Raw genomic sequence first — 27,530 nt, forward strand, 5'->3', positions numbered from 1 at the left:
TGTGTGTGTGTGTGTGCGCGCGTGTGAGTGTGGTAGTATTTTGTTATCGTCTCTGGCCATTTGGACATTTCATTATGGAAACACAGAAAATTTTGCACATCCAACAAAAAACTTCTACGGCTGCACAGGAACCTAGAAGCAGACCTGCCCAAAGAGAGTGACATTGCAGTGCACATTGCCCGTGCATATAATAATTTCTTTGTTAATTAACATATCTGTATTAAAACCTTCATCAGCATACTGATGAAGTTTGTATCCTATTTTGATCTGTATTCTGTTTTGGTATTAAAGCCTTCATCAGAATACTGATGAAATTTGCACTCTGAGGAAGGTTTTAATGCTGAAACGATCATTAATAGAGAAATTACATTATGTGCAAGAGCACAGTGTGCCAGAGTCACTCTCTTAGGCGGGTGTGTGTTCACATTTCATTATGGACCAAAAGTTTGGTGAATGATAATGGCTTAAGTTTTTTTTATAATGTAACTTGATGACATATTGTTGTAAATTTAATTTGTTCTAGTAGCAATATTTCTCCTCTGTCTCCAACTGTTGACAGGTGAATGTAACTTACTGGTAAGTAATACCAGTAAGTAGCTCCACAGAGTGAATCCACAGAGAGTCTCTGAAGTCTCAGAAGTTTCTGTGTGGACATATTACAAATTTCTAGTGTCAGGTTGAAATAATGTTCTGGTTTATGATCCCAGTGACTGGTCCTTTTTAGGTAGTTTTTCTTTTATGTGACCCTCTGGCCATCCATAGATCTGGCTTAATGATCCCTCGCTTCCAAGCAGCTCTGACATTTACTCATTACAGTTTTTGATGGCTGATAGTTTCAGTTTTATACAGAGAATTAAGGACTTTTGTTTGATAGTGCTATTGTCTATTGAGTCGACCTGGGTTCCAAAAATGCTACCACTTCAAAAACGCCTGAGCTGCATGAATTGCTCTCAGCATGACAAAATCACTTTGATCGTGACTTGTCGTAAGACGATCCTTTAAATTGGAACACACTGTCTCCTCTTTTTTCCCCTGTTTCTCACAAATGTCTCTCACACAAGCTGCCAAACTGATCTCAAAATTAGAAGACACCAAAATGGGAGGCACAGCAAGTGAGTGAATGTTTAAAAATGCCTCTCAGTAATAAGGGATATGTGTGTGAATCACTGCCATATGGTGGGCAATGTGGAGGCATAACTACTGTAAAGATCCTCTGAGCTATTTACTGAAGCAGGAGTTTTAGTTTATATGTCTGAGGGCCTCTTTATGGTGCCATTGTAATCTGACATTATATTGTTAACAGGTCCTGCAGGCTCGTGTCATTTCCAAAAGCACTTTTATTAAAATTATTTTCACATATCCAAGTGAGGTTGTGCTTGAAGGACTATATCAGGTAAAGCAAGTGAACTCAGTGAGAAGGTAATACTTATTCAAGCCACTACCTGGCACTGGGTGTAGACAATCCCCAAAAGGGCTTGCTAAACCTTGAGGTAAATTGTTAGAAAGACCTCCCTGACCTCTTATTCCCTGCAACCTGCTGAGTCCATACACTGTGGTACTCTGTTTTACCAGCTGTCCCAGGAGAGTGGCAGCTTACAAAATATGCTTTAAAAAAAATGGCATTTATGTGGTCTGCCCTCGAAAGATAAATCAAGCACAATAGTGCACTTTTTGTTCCTCACTGCAAAGCTACTGTAGAAGAGATGCAAATACATGTATATTTTGAAGCAGTGCTGCTTGTTAGGCAGCGAACTGCACAGTGACCTTAAAGATATGAAAAATATTTACTGGCAGGAAACGTTATTATTTTTTTTTTCTTTTTATCATTCGGGACGGTTGAGAGAGTTACTTTTAAACAGAGTGAAAAGACAAATCCTGCAGCAGTGGAGACTGGATTTGTGAGCACACTGACAGCACCAAATGCAAATTTCCCAGCAATCAGGGTACATTTTCATGTTCATTTGGGCAGCAGTACAGTCAATTGAAGCCCATTTGGTAAAAGTGAAAACAAACACTCGTCAAGTTCACAGCTGATCTCCAGTTGCATTTTTTTTTCTTGAATTCTCACAAATTCAGAGTTTCTGGCTTTGGGAGAGAACTTTGCTAAAGGATATGTTTCCATATCGAGGTGTTTTCTTTTTATATTGATCATATTAATATTATTTGTGTGTAGTACAGCTGCTTTTATAGACCATAAAGAACATTATACTCTGTGGAACAGTAGATAAGAGGCAAGCACCTTTGTTCTGATAGGCAGCCCATCATTACGGGTGTGTTGGGTGAAAGAGAGAGGAGGGAGCTGAGGGCAGCCTATATTAATCTGCAGAAACATTCAAACTCACATCATTACAACTGGGGTAGCAGGCAATGGGAGCCTTATGATCAGAGAAGAGATTGTGCTTCGAAGGTCACTGCCTTCAATCCTCACACTGAGGGAGAATGCTGTGTGTGTGTGTGTGTGTGTCTATGTGTGTGTTGGGGGGTGGGGTGGACTGCCATTAAGGTGCCTGATCTTTCTGTTGCACAAACCAAACTGCTTCAGTGGAGCTGCTCAGTAGCCAAGAGTAAAAGATTGAGGTTGTACCGGGCAGTTACCACGCAAATGAGTGCAAGTGCAAGAGCGAAGGTGTTCCTGAAAAAAATAGCAAGAGTGCGCACTCAGTCTTCCGTGGCTAAAGGTTAAGTATGTGCTTTGGTCTGCTGCACCACGGAGCATAAACACAGACTCAAGACGTTTGGTGTTCTTTTGTCCTCCACACTTTTAAATTTTCACGATATATTATGCTCAAATGTCGTCAAACTGAATTCAAGCCTTCATATGCACTCATTACAAATTTTGATGTCCGCGGCGCTCCGGTGGCTCACTTGGTAGAGTGTGTACCACATACTTGTCCACTCATCTCATCTGCTTATTTGCTTTATTCATGATTATACTATATAGTTTGATCCAACTTAGGTAGAGGGGTAATTAAAATAATGATCCAGAGATGGCTTCAAACAAACAAAAAAAAAAAAAAAAAAGAAAATACAAAAGCAATGAAATAGCAAGCTAAAACACAGTATGCTAATCAAGCTCAAAGTATTACAGACCATTCAGTATTCATTAGAATTAGTTAGGCTGATACCTAATATATGCTCCAGTTGACAAACAATTCATAGGTATATTTATTTTCTTAACTCTGCTTAACCTTTACTTAACTTTGCTGATGGAAATGCATTGTTCACTTACAGGAATTAAATTTAACCAAGTTAACAATCATAATCAACGAAATGTATTCACATGTTTTCAAATGGTCTTTAAAAGATCAGTACTTTCACTGCTAATTTAATTTTCTCCATTTTTACAGGCGAAGGCAGCTCAATAACACAAACCATAAACATTAAAATTCTGTCAAATTACAGTGACAGAGGCAGAGATAGAGAGCTACTGCTTTATACTGTGGGTTGGTTTTGCATTACATAATTCTTTAACAGCCACCCAGTACTTCTTTGAGTGATTATAACATTATATGTCTTATTAAAAAATTACAGCTATGTGACTGAATGTAACAAAGGGCATAAGAGCCAAAAAATATATAGCATTTTCTGAGGGCTGCAGATGGTTAAATTATTCACAGATTTCTTCTGTCTGTTGAATGGTATTTCTTTTATCTTGAAATCTCAACAGGACCAAAAATCGATCTAATTATCCTCTGTCTGATTACATGGGCACATCAAACAAAGAAAGACACAGTCACACACAGGCCCTTAATATTTGAATTATGCAAGATAACTGATGTTCTCTTACATATATCTTATTATTCTATACGTCTCTTTACTCGTCTGTGACTCAAAAACTGTTCAACCGACACATAGGCTACCGCTCACTTATCGAACCATGTGGAATTATGTGTAGATTTATGCGCATTCAGATTTGCATACATTTGCATATTAGAAGAGTTATTGCAGATTTAGAAATAGATGACACATCTACAATGAATTCTGCAGGGTTTGACATACGGAATGTCTCACGAGCATAAACACTGTAGGAGATAGGTAGCAAAAAAAGTCTTTAAAAAATCCTTTAAATATCATTACATAGACCTCCATTGTATTTATGTCAGCTTCTATGTATAGTAAAACCTCATTTAAATTTCTCAATGCTCTGTAAAACATGCTGATGAAACGTGCACACTTTCATATTGATGACGTATGGTTTATGAGTTCTAAAATACATGGTAGTCAATAAAGCCACATCCACTTCCATATATATCCGTATTTGAACAGCATTCAGTAGAAACTCCTTTCAACTTTTAAATGCTCAGTATGGCATGCTGATCAAACATGTACAGTCACTAGTTTATGAGTTATAAAATACATGACAGTCAATGAAATCCAGTCCACTCCCATTGTATTTATGGGCTTCACTGATTGTCATAAAACCCATACATACAATGCAGTGCAGATTTCCAAATGTTCAGCACGGTATGCCAATCAAAATTCCAGAATCTCATACTGATGACATTTATGTTTTAAGAGTTATGAAATACATGTAAGCCAATGACTCTCCATCCACTCCCACTGTATTTGTAAGTCAGCAACTGTACACAGTAGAAACTCCCTTCAAATTTCTAAATACTCAGGAAGCCATGCTGATGAAAGGCGCACACTGTCATATTGATAACATGTATGGTTTAGTAGTTTAAAAAATACATGGAAGTCAATCATCCACATCTTGTATTTGAAAATCAGCAGCTGTACATGGTAGAAACTGACATGCTGATCAATCACACACACCCTCATAATGACAAACACAAAACACTAAAACACACACACACACACACTTTCTTCAGGAAATGTTCCTTTTCTAGTTTTCTTTGTATTTCATTACCACCTGAACTTGTACAGTTCTTGGAAAACCGGACAGGATGGGAGCAAATACACTAAAAGATGTCTAATTACCTTTTTGCCTGAGCTGCACTGAGGCCAATAACATCTAATTGTTGAAACGGCAATAAAGTATTAAATCTGGAATCTAATTTCAGCATCATCTTAATTCTCTGGTGTATGGACAATGGATTCTGAACTGAATACTAGTCATGCAAATTACATATTCGACAGCAAGCAAATCATGCATGTTGTCATCATGTTGAAGATTCAATAATTTATTTATTGCAGTTGTTCGCAGCCCAGCAGGGATGAGAAATGTTGTCAAAGTCAGGAGTGCAACATGAGAACAGTGGAGCGTCACAAAGTATTTTGCCACATGGCTGCTGCTCAGGTTTTTCCATTCTTATTGATGTATGTTAATATTTTTTTATCCAGCCAAGGTGTGTGATACCCACGGGCTGATGCATTTCCACTGTTTGTTCTTACTTCTTATCCATGACTTAGTATTTAATTATTTAATTTAATGGGTCTGTTTGCCAGCTAAACTGGCAAACAAACCCAGTGTTTTTCAAAAATCAGCTTATAGATTTTCATTTTTTTGTGCTGGTTACAATATATTATTACACAGTGATATTGATGAGTAAGTTGAAGGTATATAATGACTAAATTAAGATGTTTGGCAATTATCAGTGTTTTTCAGTCCTGGATTTTTTTCGGCCCCGATTTTGGTCAAACTGGCTTCCTGACTTTACTCTTCTAGGGTTTCAACGCCTCTTTGTTGGGAAAAAACAGTTATGTTGGATAATAGATATAAGCACAGTGGGGTTCACAGAAAAATGCAGAGGCTGATGGATTTAATTAGCTCTCAGCAGAGACTGAGTAAAAGTAAGCCTGAACAACAGAATTCCCCACAGGTCCGTGACATAACGACATAAAATCTAGTAATAGCAACTAATCAAATTTTACAACCAAAAGTTTGGTGGTTTTCCTAAAAGGGGAAAGAGAGGTGTGTCCCACAATTAAATAAGTCTCATGGCATTTGTTTGTTTGTCCATGTGTCACAGGCAATGTTTCAGCCACCACAGATCAGATTACACAAAAAGACACTGATTGGCCCCAGAGTGTGCAGGAATTATGGGTCAAAATGAGGCAACTTTTTGGTTCCTGATTGGCTGAAAGGGACTTAAACCTTTGTGAGGACACATTTATTGTTACCTTGTTTTATTAATAGCTTCATTAGTGCTGAACAGGTGATAGGATGAAATACATAGCTATGGCAGGCTGGAAGTCACTTCACATCTGCTCCTACCAACTCAACTAAAAGAGACTTACCAAGTGTGTTTAGTGTGTACACAGCATATGCAAAACAGCTATACATAACACATTTGTTCAAATGATCTATCATCATTACAGCAATGCTGCATTTGCATTAAACACTTGCTGTCATCATTCCTTGTTCACTTGCACCTGATCTTGCTCTTGTTGTTTTCTTTTTCTTTTCCAAAAAAAAATCCCATTTCTGCCTGGCTCTTATTTCTTTACTTAGCACTTTCCTGTTGAATGTGAACATTCAAGAGGCACGGTAATATGATCTGATATCTTATATCTCATGTCTGAGAGGTGCAGCTTTGACTCATACACTCATTTTTATTGCTTGAAATGTCTGTGACCTTGGAATTTAATCTTATTCGACTGTTACACTCATTGTAAGTCACTCTTTGTAAGAGTGTCGAGTAAATGCCTAAAATGTAATGCAATGTCTCTCATGTCTCTTTCCTGAAATGTAATTTTTGTGACCTTTTGATAGGCCACACCACTTGAGGTGGTGTTTATCTACCACTACTGCGAGTTGGGTCATTGCAAGAAAATGAAAAGGCCCTTCAACGTTGGATCAGCTGAAAATGTAATGAAAATTTGATATTATGAATTCAGAGAAATACCCAGAGTATGGAGGGAGCTGTGCTGTACTGCAAACCAACTGTCAAATTAAACATGTAAGGTGAGATATGCCTTTTTGTATAAGTTTTTAATGTGATAGGTCGGGAAGTGTGTGTGTGCCTTGTAATATGCATTTGTGTCTTGAAAGGAGGCATACATTTCAATAAAAAAAAGCACTTTTTGTGGAACAGTGGGGTGTCTTTCTTGCTTTCCTTTGACTTTTATCTGTTTATCTCCTTAAAATGAGAGATTAACCATCAGCCTCTCATTTTAATATCTCTTATCTTTGTTTTCCATTAACTCCATTAACCTGGCTGTTGCTGAGCTAAAACTTGCTGTGCAGTTCAATGATCCCTTTATTACAAGATTTTTTTTTATTATTATTTTTTTAATGCTATGCCTTGGTTGGTGGATTTCACACTGTTACATATATTTTTATGCTCTGGGACCCCAAAACACCTGGACTGCCAGAGAATTGAGTCAGTTTGTGCCCTATGCTGAAAAAAAACACCTGAGCTAGACTTTTATTCTGTAAATTAAAAAAAAGAAAAGAAAACAATATTTATTTATTCACAGAGCCAATCATACCCAGTGCAAAACTGTTAACCTGTAAATGCTCTGACACAGTAAGTAGTATGGGTAAATGTACATTAAAGAGTTGTTTTGAGCTTTAACTGAGTGATTTTTCACATCAGTGGAAGCTCTTCTTGCCAGTCTAAGCTCAAGTCTCAGCTAAAGACCAAAAGTGTTGGAGCCGTTGCTGTCTGAGCCTCTAGGATTTTGTATGCCCTGACTGACGACATTTTGCTGGCAAAATCATCCCCATCTTTAAAACCACTGCCTACAACACATTTTTAACCTCTTGAATCTTTTTGTGAACCATTTTGTGCTGAATTTCCTTCCCACTTTTTATTTTTTCTGCAACTTTGCTCTTCCAACTAATTAATCACGGTGACAGGTAATGGCATTATCGAATGACCAAGTGCTTTTTGTTGTTGTTTTTTGCTCACATTTCAGCTTCAATTTCTATGCTTATCTTTTGTTTGGAGAAGCCTGCATCATTCAAATCTCTCACAGCTTTGTTTGCACTGTTGCTCTGCCCACAAACACTTGTGAGAACACAAATGACCAGCAGCGTTGCAGTTATGCATTGTCTAAGTGCCTGGTAACAGCGTAAACTTGATCTGAGAGCATCTACATGTAAAATGCAGGGAAAAAAGCAAAGTTTAACACGCTAAACTCTTCACTCTTAATCTATAAAAACAGCATAGACTTTATTTCCTTGAAAGCCTGTTCAGTGTTCCTTTCCTTGTCCATCAGTCTTCTCCCCTCCACCTCTCTGTCTGCTTTGCTTTCCACCTTAATGGGCATCCCATCAGTTTTCTGGTCAAGACTGGACAACATGGCATGCAGTTCAGTCTCGCCCAGAGAACTGCTGGCTCTTTTATTGGCTCTGACTTCAGCCATCTTCTCAAGTAACTATTTGCCTCAGAACCAAATTAAAGTGTAACACCAATTGCGGTGGAAAGGCAGACTGGCATGTTGCTGGACATTTGGCTTAAATTTGTTTGATGACCGAATTTCAGCTCACTGTTTTATCTTTAACCGTAGCCTTACAGCCTGCATCCGTCATTTCGATCAATGATTCACCTCACATTCACATCCTCACAATTTCAAATGGGCTGATTTTGGAGCCAATCACAGTTTCAAAGACCCAAGTTGCCTGGGGCTGTAACGGCGAAAGGTGGTAAGACTGGTGAAAATGAATCTATAACGTTTTGATGGATAAAAATTCTCGCATTTTTGTTGTTCATCTTGATGTTTTTTTATTTATTGTGCTGCCTTTAGCACTTCGCAATGGCTATTAAAATAAACTTCTGTATCATTATTATTATTATCATTACTATTATAGAAGCGATAAAGAGGATCTGTTGCTCTTGCCGAATACTTCACTGCTACCATGAGAAAGAGAATTCAAAGAGGCATGGACGAGTTTGACCAAACAGCTTTGAATCTGCTCGATAAAACACGACTGAATTTAGAGGCAACATAAATTAAATACAGTAGTTGATTCCATATAGTCAGCTGCTAAATCAGACCATGGTGAAAATCACGTTTTTATGCTGTTTACTATTGTGCAAGATGTTAATAATGCAGGACAGCACGCTTAGCTATTCAGTGATAAAGAGCAGTGAATATATGAATCTATGAATGCTGTTTATCTTGCTGCCCACTGATGTGCAGGGTTTGAACATCATCTGTGTATCATCTCTCTACGGTGTGGTGTGCATATTCTTTGTGTTGACCTATCCATGAGCATGCACTGAGGAAGGTGATAACAATGGAGTGCCTATCATTAAAATCTGAAAGTTGTTTTACATGCCGCTCACAGCTGAGTATCTTGAACACCTTGCTTTCACAGTTGGCATTACTACTGACAGTTTATTATACTGATTGTTGTGCATGATCCACACAGTCAGCGTTCTCTGCAAACTGAATACCTCACAGGACAGTGAATGCTAATGTTCTGGTTACTGAACTGCATTATATTTAATTGTACTGTACCATATAATGAGCTGTTATTACTGGGGGGGTGTGTGTGTGTGTGTGTGTGTGTGTGGGGTGGGGGTGGGGGGGGGACAAAACTATTTGTACAAGGATGTGGATGGCATCTGCTATCAACTTACTGACTAATCAACTAACCAATCAGATACATATATGAATGAATGAATGAATGACAAAATAGACAACTAAATAAATGACATTTATAGATCAGCAAGAAAATTCTGTGTAGTTCCACTGGGATCGCTGGACAGGAAGAGCGCACAACAGTAATTTAAAAGCGGTTCACTGTGACAGATATGATTAGGACACTTTCTACTGCCGTGATTGCATCCCGGGCATGTGACTCAGCCTTGAGTAAATTTGGCAAAGTGTACTGTGATGACAGATGATCCGATATGCATCACAATTAGCCACAAGGGTGGGATTATCAGGTGTTTCATCAACACATTTTGGGCAAGGAAGCTCAAAGGGCAAGAGCGCTCATTAACATGCCTTGATTTCAGATTCACTGCAATTTGACACCTCTGACACAAGAGACTGACAGATGCTCCAAATTCAAGTACAAGTAAGATCTGAGCATTTCATTTCAGTCATACACTGAGATATCATCAGTGGCTTGAATATAAAGTTGCCACTGGTGTTAATAAATCAGAATTTCAGATACGATTTTTGTTTTATATATATATACATATATATATATATACACACACACATATATATATATATATATATATATATACACACACACACATATATATATATATATATATACACATACACACACACACACATACAAATATCAAACCATGATGGTAAATTCAGTCTCTGACTCTTTAAGATTGTATTTCTGCCTGTGTTTTGTTCAAACTCAGACCAAAGAAAAGTCAGAATGTGCATTTGCAGTGGAGCATGCAAAAAAAAAAAAAAAAAACTTCAAATCACTGGCTTAATTTGTTTGCAAATCATTCTCAAATTAGTAATCTAAATGAGCTCCTCCATTTGCTTTGCAGACATTATTTTGCTGTTAACAAGTGAAAGATGCTCTGCGTGTGATTGAGACCGAGGCGACTTATGAGAGAATACTGTAGCCTGCAGGTTCAGGTTGATTACTCTACCCTGTTGACGTGACACTGAGTCAGAGGAAAGTCTGCCCATCATCTGCCTCAGTGGCATTTAGCTCCCTCTGCGACTTGATCAGCTCACTGTAAGGAGCATTTACAAGAGCCTATATAGACTGAAGATGCATCTCATGTTGAACAGAATGAATGCATTCTCCTCAAAATTACAATATTTCATGTTGCAGGTTTCTTTGTAACTAATGAAATCAACTATTGAATTTTAGCTTACACTGAAAAGCAGTCTCACAGAAACACTTTGTGAGGATGTTGCTCATTTTTGTTCAAGGAGCATGTCAGGCTTGCCAAAATATCAGCAGGAGCCTCTTCCTGACAACATGCAGTAGCCTATTTGAACCTAATAAAAGGAATCAATTATACTAATTAGATTAGAAATTGCAGTGTTTCAAAACAAATGACAAAAATCCTTGCTTAAATCATAAACTCCCTCATTTCTGAATTGATTCAACAGCTGGTCCAAACTGTATCCTTTCATGGGGGATAAACAGCACACTTTAAATCCAATCAATGATGTAATTAATTTACACTAATTAATTTTCCTTTCCTCCTTTAAAATTTAGTACAAAAGGCAACGGCTGCATGTGCCTGCACTGCTCATGAAACAACATCCAACTACAACCTAATCTCATCTCTCTGAAGCGGTGCAGAAACTGCTCTATGAAGATTTTGAAAATATTTTGCCTGTGTGGGTGTCGTGAGTCAGTGCTTGACCTTGGAGGGCAGTGAACCAGGAGAGGAGGCAACAGTAGTTCATGTGACTTTACACACACTTCACTTTCTTTGCTCGCAGCATTTCTCCAGTTGTTAGAGGAAAAATCTCGGAAAAGTTATGCAGTGGAGGCAAAAGCACAGTTTCCCCCGATTCGGTCGCCTATAATGAAATCCCTGCCACCCATCAACTAAGGGGCAAGGGCGATGTATTATAAACAAAAGCTCACATAAGGTCACTAGGTTTCCCAAAACACACTGCAACGCTGCTTACTATTGCGGGCATTATGGGGAATAGGGATTGATCAACAAAATAGGCAACTGCTCACAACAGATTACTTAAACATACATATGGAAACATACATCCTTACCTTCTGCTAGCAGACGCATGGCATGCACAAAGGAGGGGTCCAGGCTATCTTTCTCGGCCACCAGCTCAGGTAAGTACTTATCCTGATGCATTGTTGTTACAGCGCTTGTGCAGGTGAGACAACAAGAGTACTGAGCGTCGGAATGCAACTATACCCTACTGCTCCACCTCTCGTAGCGAACCGGCTTTATGGCTACAACAAGCAACCCCCTCCGAGGAAAAAAAAACACACGCCGGTCTTCCCAGATCTCAGAGAAGCCTGACTGGAGGGCGAGTGTGATTCAGAGGTGTGAGCCCATCTCTGCCGCCGCCGCCGCCGCCGCCACTGCCGCTGCCTCTCTCCGCTCGGCACTCCGCCACACGCTCACTCGCACACTGGATCCGCAGACCGCGCTGCTCCCCGCCCCTCACTTACATTATTGGCCGTATTCACGGACGGACGCGGCTGGAAAACAAAGAGGGTCCCCGCATCCGTGGCAAATGGGCATTGGACTCGTTTAGGGCGTGAAAAGTTGAGGGTGCACTTGTTTGGTGCTCAATTTGGACCTTGAAATAATCAAACTCCAGAGTGGGCGTTCCAGTGTTGGTCATCCAGTGGTGATAACTTTATTGGTAGTTTACTAGTGGTATTGCTTTGAATTGTCCCATAAAAATAAAAGTAAAAAACTGTAAGAATTCTGAATTAAGAATACTATGCAAATGCCACAGTGAAACATTTAAATGTCATATAGTTAATAAAGCTTAAAAGCCCCTTCCTGAGTGCAGCAGATGCACTTTAAGTCCCAGTTATGAGCATATTATAGTCATCTCAGGGGATAATGAAAGGTAAGTCGATGCTGTGACAGTAGTATGGGATAATATTGTCAGTAACAAGGCAAGCCACAGTGTATGGTGGCCAAAGGTCTGTGTAGACCCTGTTTCATCACAAAGTTGTTATTTTTTCTCCTATAAACTGTGAAATTTATCCACTGGGTTTTACACATCTGTGGTATCCATTACCACTGTGCCAGGAAAGTAAGTGAGTAAGTAAGTAAAATGTATTTGTATGGTGCTTTTCACAGCCATAGGTCAGGAAGTGCTTTACATTGGCAGTAGAGAGAGTATTTAAAAAAATTAATGGTCACCTGAGACATGTATAAACAGTGCACAAGTTAAAATCATTGTACCTATGAAGAAATCAGTGCATTAAAACAATACATATGAACAGCACCGGATAATATAGACAAAAATAAAAATGCCTAATATAGTATAGGTAGGGCACAAGGGAAACCTTATGCACAAACACAATGGTTGCCATCCTCAATCACAAAGTTTTTGTTCCACCTCTACTCTTGCACCCTTGATCCAATTAGGGGTTTAATGCTGACTGTTTGAAACAGTTCTATAGTACCTGAATAGGGTGTGAAGTTCACAAGTTAAAGATTATTTCTTTGTGTTCATTAGATGTAGCTTGAATATTGCATATTTGGTCACATTTACAGTATCAGCTGCATAATCCTTTGACAAAATAAGATGTTTAGCAGCCGGCTGTATTGTTTGTTGGACATTTAACCAACACAGTTGCAATTCCTGCTGCCTTTCAAGGTCACTGTGGTCACAGATGCGGTATGATAATCAGAATAATCTAAGAGTTTTACCTGCTGTCCATGAATCTCATGCAAGTTGGCCTAACTGAAGCTAAATGAGGTCAGGCCAAGATGCAGGAAAAGTGGAAACTTATGAAATCATATTACACAACCAGAAAGTATTGGATTCTTTTCCAGCAGGTGAATGGCTCATTGGGTCCCTTTGAAGCAATGTGAGTAGTGTCAGGAATGGCAGCACAAATGCTTTTGGAGACTATAGCTCACATGAAATGTCTCTCCTGTCCCATAGATATGACACTGACTTGAATCTTCACAGAGGTCATTAGTAGCTCAGCACACAGACAGCTTTACTTAGAGCTACAAATGAGTTTTTTGTTTTGTTTTTTTTTTTAGCATTAGATGCTGGTGGATGAATGGCCACTACATCTGCTTGACCTTAGTGTTGGTATGGGATAAGGGACGGGGATCACATGGGACATCTGGACATCTCAAAATGTCTTTAGTGTTCAAAATATTAAACATCAAGTTGTCATACTGTATTCTGCTCTTCAAAGGTTAAACCAAATTCAAAACAATCCTGGTAAATATTACACTTGCCATAACCGCATCATGTTATGACATTAAAAATCAGAATTGAAAGGTTTCTCTTTTTTGTACATCTATATAATTGGTTTGATGACATTAATGTATCTGTGATATATGGCATTTCTTGCCACATTATGCTGCTGGATGTTATTTTGGAAATGCTGAGGCGACCTGAAAGGAGCCTGTGTCATCTGAAGTTCACACTTTCATGTATTTGCCACTGTTGATTTGATCAGTAATTGATTTTTATGCTGTCATGTTTGAGCTGTAATTTTGGTTTTCTTCTGCTTGATAGCCTAATGCAGCTGAACAAGCCTAAGTGGACCAGTATTGTCTCTGCATTTCATGTCTCCTGGTTCTTCCTCAGCAGCCTTTTATTCCATGAAATTGTTGATGACAGTGATGATGATAATAATTCTGCTGCTGTGGCCACTAATGATGAGCATGTGGATGACTTGTAGCTGTTTTTGTCGGCTTTAATCTTGCGATCCTGCAGGGTGCTTCTAACCTTCTAGTAAAGCAAACACTGAAATAAACATTAAGTTGAGCTGAAACACACACACACACTTTCATGCGTGCAGACACACACACACACACACACACACACACACACACACACACACACCTGCACCCTCACCCTCACCATGACCTTTAAATGCTTCAAGTGAGCAGGGGATGTAATTTACACGTTTGATGTTTGTCAGTGCAAAGAAATGACAAGATTTTTCCTTTATCACAGCATTGCACCTCACTTTGAGAGGGATGTGTTGATTGCCTCTTGAACCTGAAACTGAACTTATTTGCATTCAACATGAATACTTCATGAGAATAAATCTATGTTGAGTACTGGTGTAGATTTGATGGACTCTTACAGCTCTCTAGTGGTTGCAGCAGAAAGGTGCACATTTTGGTTTTGAAACTGAGTAAAGTTAATGATTCCCACTGGTGTTTTCTTTAAAATAATTGCTTTCTGCATTTGTTTCATAACTGCTTTATGGATGGAGATAATATTCAAACAATGTTTTAGAGCATAAATGATAGTATTGTCCTGCTCCTATTTAGCATATAATTTGCTTATTTAAACTTCAACCCAGGTTTTGTGCCTTTGGGGGAATTTTGCAAAGTTCAAAGTGGCTCACACCAAATCAAGCAATTGCTTTTATGTATTTAATTGTTTTTTCTCCCCTCTTTTTTCTTTTCTTTTGCTCAGTTTTTCTCTTCTTATCTACCTACTAGAAGTACAACTTATGATCAGATATCTTTGTTGTATGATTTTATTGTATTACTTTTTTGACATAATCTGTTAATACTGATGGATTCTTTTCTAATCGGTGTCCTTTACAATTACTTTGATTTACGAATTGTTCAGTGGTTATTTACTCTGTATTTTTTGTGAGAATGGGTAAGGGATGGCCCTGTTTTCTTTACTTCCACTTCTTCAGTCTGTGTGGACATGGAGGGTGTCAACTTTGACCAATAGCCTTCCTTTAGCTCCAATTAGCCCCGCCCTCCGAGCAACGTAAAGCTAGACAAAGCCAGACCGGAAATTGATATCTTGCTTTCAAAATAAAGGCTTGTGTGTTATTGTAAATATTAGCACACTCAAGGAACAGAAATTGAGGATTTTGGTATGACAAAGCGGAATCTATAGGTCAAGAAGGGTTTATTTTAAGCTCCCTACATAGGCCTAGAGAAGAAATTTTAATTTGCTTTACTTGCTTTACAATCCGGAATAGAGTTTCCTCACGGAGTGCAGCGGCTGCACAGAATATTGCAACAACACAAATCAGAGTTTGTAAACTGTGGGACAGGAGGATTATACCACAGAGCCCCCCTGGGTTCAACTGAGAGATAAGTAAATCTGTTCTCTTTGTCTAGCAATCTGTGCGCCCTTGGATTACTAATCCATGCCCACCAATTTGTAAACAATCTTAGGGCACTGTTTACAAATCTGTGAGCATGGATTCATAATCTGAGGGCACGGATTATGAATCTGAGTGCATGGTTTGTAAACCATATGCACAGATTCCTAAATCGAGAGTACAGCTTGACTTTTTTTTCCTCAGCTGACCCCAGGGGGGGCGTGTACTATCCATTGTTATCGGGATCAGAAGGGGAAATAAACCTCATGATGGAACAGGGGAGTGCAAAATATAATCAGTGTAATCTCTGCCTCCTGATCAATTAACCTGCAGCAGGATGTGCTTTGTAAACTGCAGCTCCCACAGGAAAAGAAAAGAAGAGGCAAGTCCTGCACTCCTCTGATGCTCCAGTGTTGATTTGATGTTGACCTTTATCCCATGCAACTTAGTTTGTGGCACTTTTTGTAATCCCACATCTGAGGAATTTGAGTGGGATATTTCTGTCTCTGTCATGATCAACCTGGATCACATGTTTACAAACCCACCCTGCCTCCTTTCCCAAGTGATGATCCTGGGATGGGACAGTGGTGCATAAGGGAGTCATTTTAAAATCCTGGATCAGGGCTTTAAGAAATTTATATCAGACAGTTTTATGCCTAAAACACATAGCATGGAATACTAGAAGGTTTACATTTAATGAGAAGTATAAAACATACAGAAAATGACATTTCAAGTTAAATAATGTCCTTCGTTTTTTTTGTCTCTTCCTTCTTTTCTTTCTTTGCAACCATTGGTTAGTTAGCCTACATGGCTATGATAGGCCAGTGCTCTAAAAAGACCATTTTGGAAAAAAAAAAAAAAAACAAACAAACAAACAAAAAAAAAAAAAAAAAAAAAAAAAAAAAAAAAAAAAAAACAGTTGTGGCTGTTAAAGAGTGTTTTACAACTGGTAGCTTACAAGAGATAACACAAATCTATACAACAGTTAGGCATAACCTAATTGCTGAACATCAGATATGGGATCTGAGGTACCCAAATTAGGGAGAGTGAAGCAGCAGGATCCGCAATAAAGGTGTTTATTGCCCCAAGAACTTCCCCATTAAAACCAGCAAGTGGTGGTCTTTATTAATTACATAAACTGAGAAAGAGAGGACAACAAAGAAATTAGTTTCATGTATTTCCTCATAATTATTCTTAATTGACAAACAAAAGAGCTCAGAGGCTCAGAGCAAGTTAAAGGAATATTTAAACAGTTACAGTAGCCTACTGTGGTTTAACACTGAAATTAAAAATACATGACATTTTCAAACTCAAACAGTAAGGACAACTCAGTTCTGACGCACTTTACAGGCATAAGGGACAGAGATCTTGTCCGTGGCAGAGCAAACAGAGCAATGATCTCCTCTAATCCACTGATTCAGGCAGGTAGATTTCACCTGTGTGTCAATTTCATTCCAAACAGAAGGCTGGTGCTGATTGCTCCTCTCAGACAATAATACTGCCATTTTTCCCATGTTTGTCAATTACAGTTTTATGCTGAAACACTCTCCGGAAGTCTTATTGTTAATTGCTGGTGAATCCGCATAGCTCTACACGTGCAGGTTGGGACAAAGTGTGCCACCTGTGAAGGTAAGAAATGTGTGTGTTCGAGTGTTTCACCTGTGTAGCTGTGAGGACACGACAGCAGCAGGCTTCATTGTGTGATCGCGGTCATTAACTCGTTGTGCATCATTTTCCTCTGCTGGGACGATGCACCTTGTCCCGTCCGGAGTTCCCTCGCAGGGTTGTAGATGAAGGTTGAATGATGGTTGTAGACAAGATGGGCCCTTTATGTAATGCAATGTTAGGCCTTGCAAGAAGTCATGCCAGCTCTACCTCTAAACTGAGATTTAGTCCAACCTTTTAAAGTATTTTTCCACTAGAAACTCCCGTGTGAAGGTCAGTGTAACTATCCTAACATACAGAGAGCACGCAGAGCTCAAGGTTGTTTGATTGGAGCAACAACAAAAAAACAGTCTGTTTATCTGTTTGCTTTGTTTATCAGTCTGTTTATTTGTTGCAAGAAGAGCAGTTGCTGTTGCCAGCGTCTTTAGGGTGTCCGGGAGAAACTCAAATAGTTTCAGTAGTTATTTGTGTTACAGTAAACAGGATCATCAGGCTTATATGAATGAGTGAGTCAGTGAGTGAATAAATGCTTTCTATGTGTGGCACACCATTGAAAATGGTATTTCAACACACATCCATGTTAACGTGAAATTTACAGACCTCTTGAAGTCTTAACAGTCAGAAAAAATAACTAAATAAGTAAATAAATACACACATCTTCACTTTCAAACAAGTACCAAGGCACAGATTAGGCTACTTGTAATCTGCAAAAGCAAACGTTTCCTTCTCCCACAGTCGCACTTGCAGAATCAGCTAGCAGTAGATCAAAATCAGTTTGTGTCCATCTAAAATGTAATTGGAGCTGAAAATAAATATGCAGAAAATGTGTACATTCAGTTGTTATTGAGAAGCTGCTGCAAGAGCCATAAAAATGTTTCATAGACTAGACTTTGTGTGTGAGTGTGTGTGTGTGTGTGTGTGTGTGTGTGTGTGTGTGTGTGTGTGTGTGTGTGAGAGAGAGAGAGAGAGAGAGAGAGAGAGAGAGAGAGAGAGAGAGAGAGAGAGAGAGAGAGAGAGAGAGAGAGAGAGAGAGAGAGAGAGAGAGAGAGGCTGTTCTACACATTTGCAGTTCATAAAAAGAGTGAAAGACCATATTAGCTCTGTCACAAACGGTGTTTAACAAGAAACATTTCAGCACTAGCAGTTTGAACTTTCTTTTTAAAAGGGCAAAGCAGAAATAAATGTTATTTTAAATGTATGGCCTTGTTTTACTATTCAAATCAAAGGCTCACGAAACCATACATAGCTATACTTCACTTTGCAGAGAAGACAATGTCAATTTTCAGTGGGAGTCCCACAGTAAAAAAGCTATGTTAGCTGATGAATACCTCATTCATACTGTCCTCCGCTGATGTTGGAGGGTTATGTAACAGACAGTGGCTGGGGAAAACATTTGCTCTGTGTAGCTCATTAATGCTGAATGCCCTAAGATAATGCTGAATTTCTGTCCATTAAATATGGGCAGCTCTCACCTTTTGTACATATTTTTGTGATACAAAATTATTTCAAAATGCAATACCATGGGAGGTTTTGGTCTGAAGATTACATTTTTTTTTATTAATCAAAATAGGAAAATTCTTAAAGCACATTATAAAACATACTTGCCCTTTCACATACATTGAATTCACAATTATTTTTAAATGAGAGAGAGAGCACAGATTTAAGACAGAGGTACAATTTGGCAAAATAAGAGAGAGGATTGTTAAACTGTGGCTAGACAGTAGTAGAGCTATTTTCTCCACCATGACTTGTCAGATACTCTGTAACTCACTTGTATCTTTTCTTTTCTTTTCTTTTTTCTGCAAGGCTGTGAAGATGAAAGCAGTAATAGTTGTGCATGGTGGGGCTTGGGCCATCCCAGATGAAATATCTCAGGCCTCTATTGATGGAGTGAAGGCTGCAGCGTGTGAGGGCTTCTCACTGCTGAAAAGAGGAGGAAGCGCTCTGGATGCTGTTGAGTCAGCTGTGAGGGCCATGGAAGATAACGCTGTGTTCAATGCAGGTATAGGCAAACAGTACATAATTACACCATCATTATCACTCCAAAAGCTTTACTAAAAAGAAGTGAAATTTGCTTGTCATTCCAAAGAGCCACAGAGTTAATTAGCAATAAACCGTAGATTTTATAATAGCAGACAGACTACTAAATTAGCCTTATAAAGATTTGGACACAATAAAGGTCAGAATATTATCATTGTGCAATAGTTTTAAGTAGTAAAATTATGTTCATTAAATTTAATTTTGAAAGATACTTTATGGTGTGTAGATTGCCACTACATTTGCTTTGATGCTTTTTCCATAAAGGTAACTTTAAAATTGGAAGTGTAACCACCTCATAGATTTCTAATTAAACTTAACTCTTTTTGGGCAGGACTTGAGGATACTGGAGGGTCAAAGGTCCTGAGGTCAAAGAAGGACCAGTTTTGGTGGAACAGTTTTCAGTAAAAAAATTATTTTGACAGTCCTGACAGTCTGGGAAAAGAAGGACAGTGGCTGGCCCTGTCTCAGGGTGACTTTTATTTCAGCAGCAGCTACAAACACAACACTGCACAGAATAACATACTGCCGCTGCTTAAATTAATGCTCGGCCTCCTGCCCTTTGTAACGGCACTTTTCTGAAGATGAGGACATGTGTAGGTGAACCTCTCTCAGCCTCCTGACTAAGGCTGATCCTGATCACACCTGCCTCATGGAGTTTTTTAAAAACACTTAAATCCAAGTGAAACCGCAATCACTGCCTGCCAAATAAAAATGAATATGAACCTGAACAAGGATGCAGGTTTGATTTGAGGGTTAGTAGGGACACATTAACTGAAAAAGATATATTTTTTATGATAATTATTATTATAATTGCCTTAGTTAAGAGCAGATCTGTAAAATTTTGTGCATGGAGAGACACATAACAGATCAGTTAATGTATCTTAGTCTTGGGCTATTTTTGAGGTTTGTGTCATGGTATAATAAATGAAAGAACAGATCAGGCTTATGTCATTCAATTCAAAACTGTAAATAACTCATTTCTTTCGACACTCTCAGGCTTATTTCCCCTCTACATTTAATTTTGCCAATCAACCAATCCTCTGTCTTGTTCTACTTTTTTTTTTGTCCTATCAAATGTTACATTGATGTGCAAAATCTTATGGTCGACCTAAAATGCCATCGGGCTGTACACGTATGTCTGCTTGGTGTAGCTGACATTATTTTACGCCTGTAAAATACACACAAGCACATGGAGTCACAGAGCAAACAACCTGTTTAATTTTTGTCCCCAGCTTACAGATCTACCAGACTATTTGCATCAGCTTTGCCAAGTGTCTTTCAAGTATTATCTTCATCCTCGCTGTTCAGTCAATAAACTTGTCTCAGACAGATTTATTGAGAATCAAAGTCAAAATATAAAATGCTTATGAATACAAATGACAAAATATCAAATATATAGTATTAGCATGAAATATATCAGACTTTGAATTTGGAAAGGTAATTGCCTGTAGATTTCCCCCAAGTCCAAGATGACTTTCACACTCGCCCATGTGTCTTTTGTCCAAGCCCGAGACTGTTTGTCACATTTTCTAAATGGTGGTACAAGGGACATCTAGGTGTTCCTTAAATGTTGCAGGAACTGTTCCTAATGTCAGGACCTAAAACTTGTTACCTGTTATGTTGAATTCTTCTCAGCTGCAGTTTTTTAGTTATTGCTGAACTGTGACAAGGGGCAAGGGGCAAGAATAAACTATGAGCACAGTGATGCACGCGCAGCCTGTCAGCTGGAAGACAAAACAATCATTACCAACATACCTCACACAGACATGACTGTTGAAATACTTTTTACTAAAACTAAACTAAGTGTTTAAATTCTTTAAAATGAAACAAAAGAGGAGACAGCTTGAAAATTATCCTTATTTAAACACAAATGGAAATCACGTTTGAAAATAAACATCATCATTGGTGAAAGTCTGAAATCTGTAATACTCCTGGATGGGATGCACTGTGTGGTAAGCACATTTATATCATTTACAGAGAATTTGTTCGGCAAAGATGAATCACTGTCATTAATGTGCTCTGCTGCTGCTTTTGTATTGCTTTGTCACCACCCTGTGGACTCATGAGGATGTAACAGGCTAGATCAACTAGCTTTAGATGGATTGACAGTAAAGTAATTACCTCTGCCAGCAAAGTTGGAAAGAGTTCATGTTTTTATTCCCGTCTGTCTCTTTTTTGGCAAGAGATATCAAAGGGATACAAATGAATTTGGCTGAAAGGTGGAGGGCAGACAGCTCTTGAGTCAGTCATCAGTTAATTACATTTGGTGATGATGTGGGATTACTGCCATTTGATGATTTGTATTATTTATATGCTGCGTTCATATGCTGGTGGGAAGGGCTGACAACTGTTACAGACACTGCAGCTTTGCAACTTGGAGAATTACTCAGCTTTGGCAAATGCCCTCTAGTTTACAACGGTGATTAACAGCGTCTCTGACTTGATCAGGATCAAGTGACGGGGCAGTTGTCTGGCAGAATGCAGCTCAGTTGTTGATAGTTGTTGGTTGTTTTCCTTGCTATGTGGTGCAGCTGATGAAGGTCGTATTTCATTGCAGGCCATGGAGCCGTCCTAAACTCTGACGGAGAGGTAGAGCTGGATGCTGTAATCATGGATGGGAGGACACTTGCCTGTGGAGCTGTATCCTCAGTGAAAAACATTGCCAATCCTGTGTCACTTGCACGTGCAGTGATGGAAAAGGTGCTTTTTTTGTTCTAAGTAATTTGCTTTCAAGTCTCTCATGAGGAAAAACAGTAGATCCACAGTATAGTGTTGCATCCAGAGCTTTAAGTCCCTCAAGAAACAGGTCATTGACAGGTGCCAAGGTGTTGGGGGATTACTCAGATCATCATCACTTGCATCACTTGCATCACACGTAAATGCAAATAGTGCATCTCTACTGAGAGAGACAGCAGAACACAGGCAGGTCTGATTCAGTTGATTAGGGGGTGTGTTTACATACATATACTTTTATGAGGCTGAAAACACAGAGGGCAATATCCCAAAAGGAGCAAAAAACACAAAACACTTATCCTTGCATACTTACATAAATTCAAAAAAAAAAAAAAAAAAAATCTAGTTTTCTTTTTTTGTGTGTGTAATGTACCTCTCATGAAGAAACAACAGGACACCACTGAAAGTTTTGAAAGGTACATTGTTGATTTGCACCATCAACAGTTTTCCATGTTTAGACTAATCTCTCAAGGCAAATGTCTAATATGTGGATACATGATTTACTGGATATCCTATTTTACCCAGTTGTTGAAATGAAAGTCAGGTGGATCCATCTGTTTCTTATGATTTGCTTATTGTGGCTTTTAACAATTGACCAATGTTAAAAATCTGGTGAAATACTGTGTACCATGCTTTTTACACAAAAAACTACATTGGGGAGATGCTTTGCTCGAATTAATGAATGAAAATGTTGACAGGTTTTATTTCCAGTTATCAACTACAAGAATTTTGCATTCCTTAAGGCAGTCTTGCAAGGTGCTGTTGAATTAGAATACAGTTTCTTGTATGAAGTGATAAACTGATGGTGTGGTACTGCGCATGCATGAAAGTGTTATATAACACACTTTAGGATAATAGCAATAAATGTTTTCAGAAATGTTTTATTTTCTGTGTTTTATCTTTTCCTTACATGTTTGCTGCTATGGGAGAAACTCAGACTGATCATGTCATGTTGACAAGCAAAGGCGCAAACTTGTTTGCAGAAGGGATTGGCGTGGTTACAACTCCAACTGAGACACTGGTGACTGAGTATGAGCGAAAGGAATGGGAGAAGCACAAGAAATATCATACTGGAGTAATAGAGCTTTTCAACACTCAGTGGTATGTATGTATATTCAACTGTTTGACTCTGCTTAAGCTCTTCTGCATGGGCTTTAGCTTCCTGATAAATTTTATGGCACCATCATTTTAGCCTGAGTAGACTAATGTGAATCTATTCTGAAAAGATGTTAGTATACATCCCTGAGCCTGTCTAGCAATGAATGTGGATAAATTGGATGCATATTATAAACAACATTTACGAAAAAGGTTGACACAGGAAAATAACCGAGCTGTGAGATGCAAAAACATACTGCAATTGCATTCATTCTTACAGTTGCACCAGAATTGGGATTTTGGTGTCCGTTATGCAAAATTTAATCAAATGTGATGGCTGCCAGGTAAATAACTTACTCAGTCTGAACCAGCTGCTGTATTTTGGCAATGTGTGAGGAAAAAAGCAATCAATTAATGAACTGCAGTGGCTGAGAACAGATCTGAGGAGCTGCTATGTGGTGCCATTATGTAGGGTAATGGGGAATGAGCCATACCGTCAATAAAATTAATCCACTGGTGTTGTTAAGGGACACTTGTACATCATAGCCATTCATCCCCTCCTGACCCGGTTTTGTAATGATAATATGCTACTGTTCACTTGCAGTGTAGGAGCTCCAAGCTTTCAGCACTGTTATTACTTTCCTGTACTTAAAGCCGATATGCAAAGGCACTTTGGTCTGACAAAATGACAGATCATATTGATCTGAGAGGGTTAGTCAACCTGTGTGCCATGTCAGACATGATGGAAGAGTAGCTGTGAATTCTGTGTATTTATTTTTGGGGGGGGGTTGTACTGCTTGGGAGCTGTCTGGTTAAGTTAACCTTTTCTCGTTGTAGGGCTCATGATACTGTTGGGGCGGTTGCTGTGGACCATTCTGGTAATGTTGCATGTGCAACATCAACTGGAGGGATAAGAAATAAAATGGTTGGCAGAGTAGGAGATTCTCCCATCATTGGTATGACTTAATTTCCTTTTTCCTTTTTCCTTTTTTTTTTCTTACAAGCCTATTTGTAAGACTGCACGACTAGGTATGAGCTTGTTACAGTGAGGAAGTAACATCAACTACTGAGTCAGATGTCTTTGGAAATGAGACTGAAACGGTTGATAACAAAGAGTTATGGTGTCAATGACAGTTCCTTTTCTGCTCCACTTAGCAATTCCCACAGGACAGTTTGGTGCCTCACCCTTCCCCAAGCTGACTGCGGAAATGTCCAGTGCGTGCACTTGTTCCCTTAGTCCTTGTGCAGCTCATCTTGTTTACAAAACTGCCTTGATGGCAAATATTTTTCTTTCATTTTGAGCAAACAGCTTTTCTCAGGTGTACTCTGTCACTGGTACTTTACTATAAGACAGATTTTGTGCTGCGTTTTGAATTCTTCCATGCTGACATTTTAACTATTAACAAACATGTTTTCTTCAGAGGATGAGTTTTAATATCAGTATTAACCCTGACTTTATCTCTTCCCAGGCACATCACAACTATGGTTTCTCTAAAATGGATACATATGATGTCTGTGCTCTCTTTTCATGCCAAGAGAACTGTTGTTTCCACTACCTCTGCATAAGAGCGGCAGCTTGGGTACTACATGTACTCAAACGGTACCTACTTAGCAAGAAACAGCCTGAGATACTTGAATATAGCAAACCGTCAGGAGTTTGTATCTCCTTGGGGAGCCAGATGGATGGACTATTTCTGTTCTTTCTGGTAAACCATTTGTTGTGCAAAGTGTAACTCATTGCTTTACTTTACTATGGAAGTCGAGTCATAATAATACATACATAGTTCCATCTCTGGGGTGGGGTTTGATGTCCTTCATAACAAGTTTCACCCTCTCCAGGTCAGTGGATTCTTAGACCCAGATTTACTGAAATATTGTAGTGTATACACAAGTTTTTGCGCTGTTCAAAGTCAGCACAAAGACTTGTGGTGTGGCAAGACAATTTGCTTGACAAGGCATTATGTCATTGCTTTTGCACATGCTCAAAGGTTTTGCAGCCATGAAAGGCCTTAACAAATCAGGGCATTGGTTAGATGTTAACGAGAACTCATATCTCATTTTTATGCTATGCCACTAAGCTGCAGCCCCTCTCAGAGTAATGGTCTGCTGCTGTGCTTGCCCAACAGTGGAGACGGTAGCCAGGGTTTATTACCTGTCCACATTCAGCACCAAATTATCAAGAAAAATCCACTCCTCTTAGAACTGACAGCATGCTGCAGCCTGATGCTGTCCGGGAAACAGTGGGCAAATCCTTGTGATTTTCATATTTGCCCAGTATATCTGATTATAGACAATTTAACAGTTTGTCAAAGGCACAAAACTCTTTAATATGTGTTGCCTCTTCCTTCAGAGAACATGCACGGTGTAAGCCAACATTTTTCATTAGTCTAATTTAAAGTTGCACTTGCTAAAATTTTGTGTAAAACTACAAAATCACAAAGCGAGGCTTCGACAATGAAGAGTCCAGTCCACTGTAATTGAGAGGCTGCAGACTTGTTCTATTTGCCACAATGAAATTCTGATGCCGGGTATGTGCACTGGCAGGAAATCTTGTCTTGGCACAGGGAGCAATGGAACAGAATTGAAAAGAGAAATATTCTGTCTCTTAAACAGCAGTAAGTGAGCACTCTGTCCAAACAAAGAGCTGGACTCATCGATATTGGATCCTCACAGGTCGGTCGGGTTGGTAAACATAAAGCGTGATGTATGAAGTTGAGTTTACTGACGTATGATTTCATACAGCTGCGCAAGGCGAGCCCAAACGCCCTCACTGTCAAAAATCCCCGGTGCACCTTGAGGGCGAGATGGATTAAACTGCTCTTTTATTTTCTCTCTCATAAATAAGGCTGTGGAGGATATGCAGACAACCTCAGTGGTGCAGTGTCTTGTACCGGCCATGGAGAGTCCATTCTTAAAGTCACCTTGGCCAGACTCATTCTGTCACACATTGAACAAGGTGAAGTATCAAATCACTTATGAAAGTTTAACTTGTATTCGTTCATACACTCCAAGAGAACCCACATCTGTCAAAGCCAAAAAAAAAAGTTAATTTGCAACATTTCATCACAAAGCCTTTAATCATGTCACAACTACAGTTTATATCTTCCTCCTGTTACTTGTGACTCTGGTTTGAAAATGTTTCGCTGTTTAACACAGGCTGTATGATTTGCTGTTCCCTCACAGGTAAAGAGGTAGTGGATGCGGTAGAATTATCTCTGCGTTACATGGGTGACCGTGTCCATGGTGCAGGAGGTGCCATTGCAGTTTCTCCATCAGGGGAGTGGGCAGCCAAATTCACCACAGAGCGAATGGCTTGGGCTTCAGTGGAGTGTGATATTCTGTGGTATGGGTTAAACCCAAATGAAAAATTTAAACAGCAGCTGTCCTAGTCATCTTTTACTACACATTTGATCATTTTAATTCTTGATTTTACACTGTTATGTTACACTGAAATATGTTACACTCCTGTCCATGCATTAGATGGATGCATTGGATCACACAGGATGTATTAGTGAACATTTGCTCTTATACAGCAAATTAATTTGTCTACTTCTTATTTGTGATATCAAAAGCACGTGCACTGTCTGTACAAAAGATGAGTATCACAGGATACACAATAATTTTTATAGGGATTTTAATTAATTTTGATAAGGATATATTTTGTGGGTTGTAACTGGTTGCTAAATGTTGATGTAGTACAAAACTCATGGAGTGCTCTGAGAAACTTGATGTGACTTTACAAATGTTCAAGATCCCCGTCAGTGAAGCAGCTACTCTATTCATTACTGTAGTTTGGTCTATTTCAGGGTTTGAATTTTATATGTAAAGCAGTTTGTTTTTTCATATATCCATAATGTATACTGGCATTCTAATTTCTTTAAGTGTGTGGTAATTTATTTTTCCTTCTCTGTGGTTTTATGGCAAAATAGTCTACCACCTCATTGAATCACCTCCTCCAAACTATGGACTATTGCTTCCATTATTATTTGAATTTTATTTGATTGGTACTGAATGATTCTGGCTCTTAACCTTTAAATAAAATATCAGTATCTAGCATTAGAGGAGCACACGGATCAGGGCACTAAACTGCAGCAGTAGGAAATAATTTTTATTAGCTCTGTAAAAACATAGATATACACTTGTAAGTACAAAATGTAAAAAAAAAAAAAAATGCTGATAATGGTCAGTTTTATGTTGACAATAAAAACAATGCACAACAGTCTATGTGTTTGTACAGGCAGTGTTCTTTCCACATTTCCTGTGGGCAGTGTTTGTTTTGTGTTTGCCCTACAGTGTAAGTTTAACTTTCCAGCTACTGACAGAATAAATTATACAGTCCCTTGTTTAAAAGTTATGGTTTTGCAAAGCACAGTATAAA

The 27,530-nt window shown here is 38.8% G+C and overlaps 2 protein-coding genes across 9 annotated transcripts in view; one reads left to right on the forward strand and one right to left on the reverse strand.

Moving 5' to 3' along the window:
* The window catches only part of khdrbs2 (KH domain containing, RNA binding, signal transduction associated 2), a 75,989-nt gene extending 63,882 nt beyond the window's left edge, over positions 1-12,107 (reverse strand). For 6 of the 7 annotated variants that reach the window (XR_003929504.1, XR_003929503.1, XR_003929506.1 and 3 more), the window contains exon 1: positions 11,588-12,107. Coding sequence is in view for 3 of the 7 variants with exons in the window: in XM_030071434.1 (XP_029927294.1) it covers positions 11,588-11,678 (91 nt within the window). In the remaining 4 variants the exon portion in view is untranslated. The remainder of the gene's footprint in view (positions 1-11,587) is intronic. The other variant, XM_030071435.1, reaches the window with a different exon arrangement.
* A 4,998-nt stretch (positions 12,108-17,105) lies between these two features.
* LOC115372301 (isoaspartyl peptidase/L-asparaginase) lies at positions 17,106-27,366 on the forward strand. 2 transcript variants are annotated; one of them, XM_030070063.1, is made up of 7 exons: positions 17,106-17,248; positions 19,091-19,286; positions 21,882-22,024; positions 22,995-23,158; positions 23,990-24,108; positions 25,998-26,108; positions 26,336-27,366. In XM_030070063.1, the coding sequence occupies exons 2-7, from the start codon at positions 19,100-19,102 to the stop codon at positions 26,539-26,541; spliced, it is 930 nt and encodes a 309-aa protein (XP_029925923.1). In that variant the 5' UTR covers positions 17,106-17,248; positions 19,091-19,099; the 3' UTR covers positions 26,542-27,366. The 2 variants fall into 2 exon arrangements, with proteins under 2 accessions (XP_029925923.1, XP_029925924.1); XM_030070064.1 differs by lacking the exon at positions 17,106-17,248 and adding an exon at positions 17,278-17,557.
* Positions 27,367-27,530: the final 164 nt, after the last annotated feature.

This window comes from Myripristis murdjan, chromosome 15 (genome assembly GCF_902150065.1).
Source record: "Myripristis murdjan chromosome 15, fMyrMur1.1, whole genome shotgun sequence".
NCBI classification, from domain to species: Eukaryota; Metazoa; Chordata; class Actinopteri; order Holocentriformes; family Holocentridae; genus Myripristis; species Myripristis murdjan.

Bases quoted from the DNA above. Each gene is read 5' to 3' on its own strand.
- LOC115372301 (XM_030070063.1), top strand. From the start codon at position 19,100: ATGAAAGCAGTAATAGTTGTGCATGGTGGGGCTTGGGCCATCCCAGAT. The intron at 19,287-21,881 runs GTATAGGCAAAC...ATTTCATTGCAG, and splicing joins TAACGCTGTGTTCAATGCAG to GCCATGGAGCCGTCCTAAAC. The intron at 26,109-26,335 runs GTGAAGTATCAA...GTTCCCTCACAG, and splicing joins TCTGTCACACATTGAACAAG to GTAAAGAGGTAGTGGATGCG.